The following is an 11,089-nucleotide window of genomic DNA, read 5'->3' as shown; positions in this document are numbered from 1 at the left end:
GTCATAAACACCAAAAACACAATATTCATTGGAGTGGGTCTCTAAACAACATTTAGTGAGAGTGAGGTATATTGTATATTGTATTTTTCATTTTTCAGCCCGCCCCAAACCCAGTGCACTGCACAGTGCTACATGCTACACATGCATGTAGCCTGATAGTTCAAACTTAGGAAATTCGACAAACAGACTGGAGTTTGTGTGGTCATCATGTGGGCACTTGTGTATCACCTCCACAGCTGGTAAGCGTAGCATTTGAACGCGCTCAGATAGGATTCAGTCCTCGCACCTTACTAACGACTAGAGTGTGGTATAAGGACACTATACGACAGAATCATACGTACGTCATAAGTGCACACAACTTATATCATCTTACATTTACTTCACGATACACTTAACAAACGCACAACAATGATACTTTCCATTTTTTCACTATGTCCCTTAAGGTGGCTGCACAAGCCTAAAGTGAACCGTGAAGACACATCTGCGACATCCATAGGGGTCAACCCCCTGTGTGGGTGCATGTGCGTGAGGCTTTTCTCTAATCCAACAACATGGCTGCTCTCACCTTTCCACAGAAAAACTCCACCTCTCTAGATGTTTTTCCACCCGCCAGACTTTGAAACTTCCTTTCATATTTTAGTTTATCTATTTGTTTATTTTTGCCTGTTCTTTTACTGTCCAGCTAACTGGAACCAGGACACTTCTCCAAGCGACCACTAGGGAAGTTGACATCCAATCAAGCCGATCTCCTATCATTCTCATGCAAAACAGACTAATTTTTCAACAAAACAAAACAAAAAAGTACTATGATTCCACTATGTTTATGTCAGAATTCTTCCCCGTCTCGTGTTTGTTCTGCATCCGTTCTCATCGCCTGTTCCTGTCAATCTTTTTATTGTTCTGCTTACCAACAGTTCTCTAGTTTTCTGCCAAACGTTGTTGCTTGTTTGCAGTTCCTAACCTGTAATTTGAGTCCTGCTCAGCAAACTCCATCCTGTTTTGACGCTGATCTGCCCTGGAATCGCCTCTGTCTGTAGTTCTGCCTGAACCCTGATTCTGGACTGAATCTGTGACAAAGACGGTGGACTTAGAGTAAAAACTGTTGGAGGAGGGCTGGGAACTTTCTGGTGGGTTTTTAGAATCAAGCCATCTGTCAGCATTCTTTCTCTGGACTGTGTCAAGAACTCTGGTCCTGCTGGAACCAACCAACCCTGGAAGATTATGCTTCCTCTGCTAGTTGCCTAACTGTGTCCTGCCTCTTCAGAGCTGCTAAGAATCTGCTTAGTGTGGAGGTCCTGGTTCCATCCTGCCTGGCCTTCCTATGTGACATTCCAAATAAACTTTGCTCTTCCCTACAATTTGGACTGTTTTTCATGTTGGGATTCAGTTTTTCCTAAACCCCTGACAATTTTCTTCTTTGGATAGCTCTACTAACTAGTACTGACTACTGTACTGTGGAAATAGAATTAGACCTTTGGGTTGACAGGGAATGTTGACCAATCAGCTCTAAAACAAACAATCTGAGTTTTATGCCCACAGGGTCAAGTCTCTGCAGCATTGCTTGGCAGTTGAGAACTGTGCTCTGGACTGGCAGACAGGGGTGGTGGTTCCCCTTTTTAAGAAGGGGGGCTGGAGGGTGGGTTCCAACTACAGGGAATCACACTCCTCATCCTCCCTGGGACAGTCTATGCCAGGGTACTGGAGAAAAGAGTCCGTCCGATTGTCGAACTTCAGATCTAGGAACAACAGTGGTTTCCATCATGGCTGTGGAACGGTGAACCAGCTCTACACCCTCTTTAGGGTGCTGGAGGGTTTGTGTGGACTGAGTGAAATCCCCCCAAACAAACTTCAGCAAACTTACAAACAGGAAGTACCCCCTGGCTCCAAGAAGCCAAAATCCCATAGATTTCTACAGAGAAATAAACAGCTGTTACTCAGTCATACTATTTGTCAGAATAACCATTCTTCCTCTGATACCTTTTTAACATGTTCATCAATTTTTTCACATTTCTTTGCTGTGCAAGTTAGTCAAGTGATGCTCAGCCGTGGTGCAGAGGTAGAGGGGTCAACCTCTGATCAGACAATCACAGGTTCAGTTCCCGCCTTGCCCTTCACACTGCAAATTGCTCCTGGTGGTTAAAGGTTGGCGCCAGCCTTTGGCATCAATGTGTGAATGTGTGTGTGCATGGAACTGTGATTGTAAAGGGTTTTTTATGCCTTTACTGAAGGTAGTAACGCATTAGATAAGAATATACTATTTTAGCATTTATCAGAGAAAATTATGAAGTAGAAAAAAACTCAAAAAGGCCCAGAACCACTGGGAAGAACAAAGTAGAGAGATTGATTTCCTTCTGCTGTTTAAAATGAATGCAGACAGTTTTAACAAAGACACATAAAGGAGAAACAAAGATACAACAATGTTGCAACGTAATCTTTTTATTTCTAACTTCTATAAAAGACACAATAGAATTCACATGCTTGCAGTTTATTAAACAGACTGAAAATGTTTCGTCAATCCCTTTCAAGTTAAAATGATTATTAAAGAGATTTTTACAAAAAATAGAATTCTGAAAAAATGGAAAACATTTTAAAATTTAGACTTTTTTTTCCCTCTTAACCCAGTCAAAAGTTCATCAACGGTTAAATGCAAACACACCTTAAAAGGTTGTTCAGCAGCAAACATAAAACGGCTATGAAAGCTTTTTTACTCTTGAAATTTAATGACAGATGTTTTAAGAAATGTGAAGTAAATAATCAGTAACTGGTGGTTTTTGGTCACTAACGAATAAGAAATGTAAGAAATACTGGTTGCTTATTTGCAGCAGAAATTATTTTTTAGATGAAGAATTGAGTTTGTTTAAGCCTATGGCACAGGAGCTTTAGCTCCAGTGTCAACATGGTTTGGACTACTGTAACTCTTCAACCAATTACATAATTAATGTTATTCCAGAGGATTCTGAAGCAGAGAAAAGCAGGCTGATATGCAACACTTCACAGTAGTGACGCGCTTAAGTAATCAATTGTCAATCAGCTGATTCTGTCGTGAAGAAAAGTGGGTTTGCAGTGTTATGGAACACTTTACATTGATAATGTGTGGCCTATCGGTGCAAAGCTGATATGAAAAGCAGAATTATGGTAGGGTAAAGAGTTTGTATTATTTAGGTGTCACCGACAACATCTTGGGTGTTAAAGGGTTAAAAGTGAGATCCGCTTCAGTTTATGCTGTTCAACTCCCTGCTCTTATGCTTCAGATGCCTCTTCCGCATCCTGATTATCCACTGTATGGTGAGTTTGGCAAAGTTGGCAGCTTTGAAGAGAGCCATGAAGACACCGCAGAGGATGGCGATGGAGCTCCAGGGGTTTGCAGTCACAACCTTTTGGGAGCAAATGAATTTCAGCACAGAGAAAAGCACAGCTGATTTCTACAGAGCAAACATGTCTGCCATCACCTACCAGCCGGATTTCCTGGATATAGGGGTCCCGCCACTCAAACACCACGAAGAAGAGCTGGTTGGTTTGCTCGCTTTCCTGCCGCTTATCATTGAATTTTACAACAGAAGACTGGGAGATAAAAAGGAAAGTTATCAAAGCCCAAAATGATCTAACAGTCTTGTCTTGATCATGTGATCATCTGCCCACCTCTTGCCGAAACTCAACACCTTGGTTGTTTTTTCCAGCCGTGTTCACCAGGGACATTTTGACCCAGGTTCTGAACCCCCCTGAGAAGGTCCAGGTGGAGTAGTTCCTCTCACAGTCCCTCATGAACTCTGACTTGTTTTCACTGCAAGATAAAAAACAAAGCTGCTGACAGACTCACTCAAAGGATTTTGATTGATGTCTTCATAGTGACCATCTTGAGACAAACTGTAACAGTAAACATACTAATCTATGTAATCTGGGTCATCCATGGATGTGCACCTTAGCAGCAAACATACAGTCAGGACCATAAATATTTGGACAGAGACACATTCTTTCTAATTTAGTTTCTGTACATTCCCACAGGGAATTGTAAATAAAACAACTCAGATGCCATTGAAGTGCAGACTTTCAGCTTTTATTCCATGGGTTGAAGAAAAAGATTGCATAAAAATGTGAAAAACTGAAGCATTTTTTAAACACAATCCCTTCATTTCATGGGCTCCTAAGTAATTGGACAAATGAAATAACTGTAAACCAAATGTTCATTCCTAATATTTGGTTGAAAGGCCTTTGTTGACAATGACAGCCTGAAGTCTTGAACTCATGGACATCACCAGATGCTGGGTTTTCTCCTTCTGAATGCTCTGCCAGGCCTTTACTGCAGCGGCTTTCAGTTGCTGTTTGTTTGTGGGCCTTTCTGTCTGAAGTTTAGTCTCCAACAAGTGAAATGCTGCTCAATTGGGTTAAGATCAGGTGACTGACTTGGTCATTCAAGAATATTCCACTTCTTTGCTTTAACAAACTCCTGAGTTGCTTTGGCTGTATGTTTTGGGTCGTCGTCCATCTGTATTATGAAACGCCGTCCAATCAGTTTGGCTGCATTCACCTGGATCTGTGCAGACAGTCTGTCTCTGAACACCTCAGAATTCATTGGGCTGCTTCTGTCCTGTGTCACGTCATCAATAAACACTAGTGTCCCAGTGCCACTAGCAGCCATGCAGGCCCAGACCATCACACTGCCTCCACCGTGTTTTACTGATGATGTAGTGTGCTTTGGATCAGGAGCTTCTCCACGCCTTCTCCATACTTTTCTCTTGCCATCATTCTGGTAGAGGTTGATTTTGGTTTCATCCAAAGAATGTTTTTCCAGAACTGTGCTGGCTTTTTTAGATGCTTTTTAGCAAAGTCCAATCTAGCCTTCCCATTCTTGAGGCTTATGAGTGGCTTGCATCTTGCAGTGTTCCCTCTGGATCTACTTTCATGCAGTCTTCTTTTGATGGTAGACTTGGATATTGATCCGCCTACCTCCTGGAGAGTGTTGTTCACTTGGTTGGCTGTTGTGAACGGGTTCCTCTTCACCATGGAAATGATTCTGCCATCGTCCACCACTGTTGTCTTCTGTGGACGTCCAGGTCTTTTTGCGTTGATGAGTTCACCAGTGCTTTCTTTCTTTCTCAGAATGTACCACACTGTTGATGTTGCCTCTCCTAATACTGCAACAATTTCTGGTTTCATGGTTTTTTTTCTGTTTTCTCAGCTTAATGATGGCTCCTTTCACCTGCGTGGAGAGCTCCTTTGACCGCATGTTGTCTGTTCACAGCTAAATCTTCCAAATGCAAGCATGAGTCCTCTAATCAACTCCAGGCCTGTAAAGTCTGCACTTCAATGGCATCTGAGTTGTTTTATTTAAAATTACCTGTGGTAATGTACAGAGACACAATTAGAAATAATGTGTCTCTGTCCAAATATTTATGGTCCCGACTGTATGTCAAAGATATTGGTTTTCATTAGAGTTCAGTTCTTAGTATATGACCATGATGTCATGCTTTCATGCTGTTACATGTTAAATGGCACTATACTATATATCACTTCACTACTTTCTAAAGCTGCATTCACACTGAATGCGATGTGTGCAGCAGAGGCGGCCAGTTTCAATGTTAAGTCAATGGTACAGGCGCGATCTGAGGTCCTGCAGCGCAATTTAAGCTGTGGGGGCGAAAGTCTGGCAGCAGCGCGATTTGAGCAGCGCAGCCAGAATTCAAATATTTGAATTTTGGTTAGGTCGCCGCATTGCATCTACCAATCAGGGACTCAGCTTTGGGCATGTGACGCTTTCAGTGAATCGATCAGCAGGTAGAAAACAGATCCAATGCGAGCGTTTTTGTCCTGAACCTTCCTCTATGTTGTCAACCCAATGGGGCTACAAGGTTACCAGAGCTACTGGTGTGTGAAGGAGGGATACATCCTGGACAGGTTACCAGGCAGCTCTCTGTCTGCCGGCCAGCAGCCCGGAGGCTGGAGGAGCTCATTGCTGGCTTTGCCGGCAAATAGAAAGCTAGGCTGAGAAGGGAGGCAGCTCGAGCCTCCTGAACTTAGTGATATTTGCCTTATTTTCCTAGAGACAATAATAAAAAAGGTCCCCTACTTTTGTTTTTGTTTTTATTTTTCCCCTCTCTGGAAAAAATAAAACCTTCAACCTGGGTCACAGAGACACAGAAACACAGCGGCAGGGGCTGTCATCCAGACACAGCACCCTGACCGGGAGGAAAGCTGCCGGTACCGGGAGAATCTCTGAATGATGTCATTAACCCAGACGTGGAGACGGGATTAGGGAGGTTTTTGTAATAAATCCACCTACTCTCTCAACATCATCCGTGTCTTCTATGCATTGTAAACGGCATAAACACCTCTTCATGACCCTCCCGGTGTTGGTGTGTTCCTGTCACACACTCATTTCAGTGTGTTGGGCCGTTCTTGAGACTCCAGGCCTATTTTTAAGGAATCCACCCCTACATCGTGCTAAACAGCTAGATTAGGTGTGCTTTAACAATAAGATGGTACAATGGCAAGCTAGCTGAAAAACCACGAAGGACACAAGGGCTTGAGGCCTGGAGTTTCTCATCTGGGCTTCAGAGTGTTTATACGTTCCCTTGTCACACACTTGCTTCATTGCCAATGAGTGTGATCATGTCACACACTCACTTTGAGCATGATTTGGTCACACACTTGCTTCAAGGTGTTAATGCATGCTTCTACCACATACTAACAAGGGGGTTGTGTATAAATGCATCACACACTATGAGTCACACACTATCACAGTCTATGAGTGAGATTCTATCACACACGGCCTATCGTCACACACTGGCTTCAGGGGGTTTGAGTGCGGTTCTGTCACACTCTCACTTCAGGGCATCACACACTCGCTTTATCACATATGAGGGATTTCTCTGATTTTTCAGATTAAAAAAAAAAAGTCAGCCTATTTTGAGCCCACAGGCTCCGCCCTCTCCTACCTGGCAGTCAAGTCACTGAACCTTGCGAAGAGCATGTAGGTGATGGCGCTGAAATCTTCCTGAGTTTCATTCAGGCTGAACTGCATGAAGATCAACTCCTTGTTTCTGACATCAGACGGCCCCCGGACCACCACAGCATGTTTCTGCGACACAAGCATGCACTTTCTGTCACACCTGTTGGACTGGAAGTTCACGAGTCCCATGATTGGAAGAATAAATAGAGATCAACATGAGTTTGTCATTTTTATGCAATGACAAAAACAGTACAGTCATTACCATTGGTTCCCATTTCTTCCAGTAAATTATACCGGTGCTTGTTTAAATGTACAAACGTTTATTTATCATTTGGGAAAGACCCACTTTGACTTCAGCTTAACCTAATTTAGATCTATGTTTATCTTTTTCAAATGTTGTATTTGTTCTAATTCTTTAATATTTTTATAATCCTGTAGAAAATTAATTTAATCAATCTAATCAAATATGTTACTTTATTCAAAGCCCTTACTGCTGCCCCTCTGTTTCTATGATCTCCTGTTTTTCACTTCTCAACTTTAAGCAGATTTTCTGTTTTGTGAAGCATCTCCGTATCCCAGTACCTGAGGTTGGACACGCCTGTTTCCGTCTCACCTGAGTCCCATTGGAGAATGGGCCCACATAAGTCACATTCCTGAACTCACAGTCTCCTGGCTGGGGTTTCCCGGGGTTCACTAACGCCGGGATGTAGTCGTGGTAGTGATGTTTACAGCTGAGCAGCTGGGCGTTTCCCGGGAACAGAGCCACGCCTGAGGAGACATTCACACAACACATTCAATTTTCATTCAATCTAACTTCAGTTAGTTGAAGTTGAAGATGTGAGGTCACGTTTTAATGATAAACAGAAGTCATTAAACATTAAGAAATGAAAGGCTCCGCCCACTCAGAGGTATTCATTTATTAAATGGTTAATGAACTGAGGCGGTGAAGAGCGCCTGACCTTCACCATATACATTTTGAACAACTTACTCATAACTTTCCATCAGCTTCACACGTGGTTATCACAGTAAGTATGGATAGGCTCTTTAAAATGATACCAGGGTCTGCTTGGGCGTATTCAGACGGAAGTTTTGTTCCGGATCATTGGGGGAATTGAACCAAAAGATGTCCAGTCTGAATACACCCTTACAGCCCCCCATTGCCCCCCACTGTCTCAGTTCAACCCACCAGGAGGAGAGAAGGAATCGACTTCTTTGTAAGTGACCGACATGACGGGTTGACTGAGCTTCTCCAGGAAGTCAGAGATGGTCTGGTAGGCCAGGAATATGGCTACAGCAGTGAGCAGCAGGTAGATGAATATGAGCACCACAGTGAGGACATTCTTCACGCAGGTCTTACTGATCCTCCTGGGGGAGCTGCTGTCCTTGAGACCTTCCTCCCCTACAACAGGAAACACGTGAACGCAGCAAGATCTGACACTGAATGGCTCAAAGGTAGTTACAAAGTGGGATTTGAACCTGCTGATACCTGGGAGGCTGCTGCGACCGGGCTCCTGGGGCCCTTCCTCCCTTGTCACATCGTCAAAGGAGTCCTGAGAGGGGGTGTTGCCTCCATCCTCCTCTTCCTCATCAATGACGTTGTTGAGCTGTTGGGAAAAGATCACACGGCTTTAGCTTTATTTCTTGAAGCCTAAAACTACAAAAGGTCAAATGAAATGTGGAGTTAGAGCTGTGAAGAGTCGCTACAAATGAACAAAAACACAAAATAACACTTCAGAGTCTGAATTCTATCCTTAACCTCTAAAAGACTAAATACAGCAGTGATGGACTATCCAGTGACCTGGATTTGAACACGCTTTGGACACATGCTCACTACATCCAGCAAATATGATGTCACCCATTTCCCAAAGCTAAAACATATGACATTTTCTACATTTTACAAAAAAACCAAAAAAAACCTTTAAAACCAAGTCCAGATGACATCCCCTAAAACTACTACAATGGAACCAACCTGGATGAATGAGAGTCTTCATAGACACATTTTACAAAGACTTTTTATGAATCCATTGTGTATTTACATACATTTTTTTCCAATTGGCAAACTGTTAAAATTTAATGCAATGTGTTCTATATTTTCCAAACTACTAAGCATTGATCATTGACTGTATATCAGAACTGGACTGAGCGACACGCCCCTTGTGTTCCAAACGGGAAGTACTGACTGGTTCCATGAAGCCAATATCCCTCGTGTTCTTGATTATTCAATTTTTTTCATTTATCTATCTTTAAATATGTTTTTCATGTTATTGAAGTTATAAACTATCCAGTCAGATGCCTCAATTACAGTAGGTGGGCTCACGTTGATCGGTCTACACGTTTGATCGACAGATTTGGTGTAGCCCGCTTTCAAGTGGAAGAGTTGTGGAGTTCTAATAAGCTCACCCCTGATTGGCGAGTGGTTGCCATAGAAACGATGCCTCAGACCAACCCAGATCAATTACTGCTTCCTGACGTAACCCGACTGTGTTTACTTTATTTGGTTGGAGCCATAAGCAGGCCATTTTTAATGGGTGATTTCACACTCAGTCCAGTCCTTATATTAAGTCATCGATGCAAACTTGTTTTTTAAAGAGACTCCTGGAAAAATTTCCAGGGCACGGGATTTTGGAAATGTAGATTCAAACAGCCCGACAAAATGAGAAACGTCCTATAGGCTAATGCACCAAATATGGAGTAGTGAGGTTCCTTAGAACCTTGGAATTTTGCAAAAAATGTAGTGTGGGTCCTTAGGAAAGACCCTTGGCGCTGCTGCCTATCTGGGTCTCCCTGTGCCTTGAAATACAGAGTTGTGTCAGGAACGGCATACAGCGCAAAACTCTCTGCGTAACCAGACGGTTGTATCAGTGAAAGCTGATTCGGCTGAAGCGATAAGCCGGAAGGTGAAAACAACAAACAAAGTTTAGGTTTGTTACTCTTCACTGTTATTAGGAATGAATTTGCCTTTTGAGAAGAAATGTGCAATTGAGTCCATAAAAAAGACACAACTTTCATTTAACCTTTGTGTGTTGTTGTTTAATGAAGACAGGGGAAGTTTCTCCAACAGAACTCTAGAATCCAAACAATAATGGCATGTTTTTCACATTTTTCTACAATAAAGTTGATTTTGTTGTTGTAAAGTCTCTTGTTGCATCTGAGTGAGCTGAGCATAGAGGGACTTTTGAGCCATTACTCTAAAAAAATATTTTGCACTTGAAACTCAAAAACAAAATTAATTCTTGAAACTGAAAATATTTGCAATCAAAGGAATTTCTCAAAATTCAATATTTTTCAGTTTCAGAAGCAAAAATTGTTTTGATTGCTCGTATTTTTAAGTTGCTTGTGTGTACTTTTAAGTTTTCAGTTCACTTTTCTGCTTGAAGTGGAAAATTATTTTTTGAGTACACAATTATTTTTTAATTTTATGTTTTACAAGAGTGAGTGTTGCGCTTGGAATAATGGCACAAAAACACCCTACAGCTGAACTTTGAAAGCCCAACTAATGAAAATGGTGTTCTTGGTGTTTTTAACATTTTCTTTTTGCATTTTTCTGATGATGGAGAAAATTAATAAAGAAAGTTAAGATTAACTGTATTTCTGAGAAATTTTTGAAAAATATGGTATTTGTTATTTAGAAAATAAGCTGTGTGGGGCCATAATCTCCCTGCTCTACTAAATTCCTGCCGCTCTGCAGAAACTATGTCCTAGAAACGAGAGTTGTTTTTTTTGGCTAAAAATGATGTAATCATAATTTAAAGACCACCGGGAACGCTTTTACTATAGATCAAAAGATGACTGGATTGACACTCGAGAAAACAGCTAAGTTTGGATCCTTCCTCGGTCACATGACGAGCAGGAAGCGAGCCGGAACGTTCCCTGTTTGGTGGGCAGGAGCGGAGAAGCATGACCGTACCGACTGATAGAGCCGGGGCTGCCGGTGCCCGGGCATTCCTCCGCGGCTGGAGCTGTCCCGCTCGTCCCCGCTCTTTCTCGCTCCTCGGCTGGAGCTTCTTCTACCGAGCTGTCATTGTCGGGACGCGCTCGTCTCAGACCCGGGTCTCTCAGGGCTGGGAGGGAGGTGCAGAAGAAGAGCCCTCCCCTTATGATAAAGGAGGGGGGGGGGGGCACGGGCTACAGTAAAAACACGGA

At 42.5% G+C, this 11,089-nt stretch overlaps 1 protein-coding gene across 1 annotated transcript; it reads right to left on the bottom strand.

Annotated features, from left to right (window-relative positions):
* Nucleotides 1-2,420: 2,420 nt before the first annotated feature.
* pacc1 (proton activated chloride channel 1) lies at nucleotides 2,421-11,039 on the bottom strand. Its single transcript, XM_004082779.5, has 8 exons — nucleotides 10,854-11,039; nucleotides 8,433-8,550; nucleotides 8,133-8,345; nucleotides 7,560-7,714; nucleotides 6,933-7,075; nucleotides 3,640-3,781; nucleotides 3,454-3,561; nucleotides 2,421-3,374 (listed from the first exon to the last, which is right to left on the bottom strand). Exons 1-8 carry the CDS (start codon nucleotides 10,887-10,889, stop codon nucleotides 3,213-3,215), a joined length of 1,077 nt encoding a protein of 358 aa, XP_004082827.1. The 5' UTR covers nucleotides 10,890-11,039; the 3' UTR covers nucleotides 2,421-3,212.
* Between the last annotated feature and the right edge of the window lie 50 nt (nucleotides 11,040-11,089).

This window comes from Oryzias latipes, chromosome 22 (assembly GCF_053564925.1).
Source record: "Oryzias latipes strain Hd-rR chromosome 22, Olatipes_Hd-rR_3.1".
Classification (NCBI taxonomy): Eukaryota; Metazoa; Chordata; class Actinopteri; order Beloniformes; family Adrianichthyidae; genus Oryzias; species Oryzias latipes.
This window is presented reverse-complemented; position numbering and strand designations above follow the sequence as displayed.

What these genes read in the sequence shown, in the direction of transcription:
- pacc1 (XM_004082779.5), bottom strand. Translation starts at nt 10,889, where the DNA reads ATGCCCGGGCACCGGCAGCCCCGGCTCTATCAGTCG. An exon ending in CGATTCCTTCTCTCCTCCTG is followed by an intron (nt 7,715 to 8,132) that starts GTGGGTTGAACT and finishes ATGTCTCCTCAG; the next exon opens with GCGTGGCTCTGTTCCCGGGA. An exon ending in GTGTTGAGTTTCGGCAAGAG is followed by an intron (nt 3,562 to 3,639) that starts GTGGGCAGATGA and finishes TTTATCTCCCAG; the next exon opens with TCTTCTGTTGTAAAATTCAA.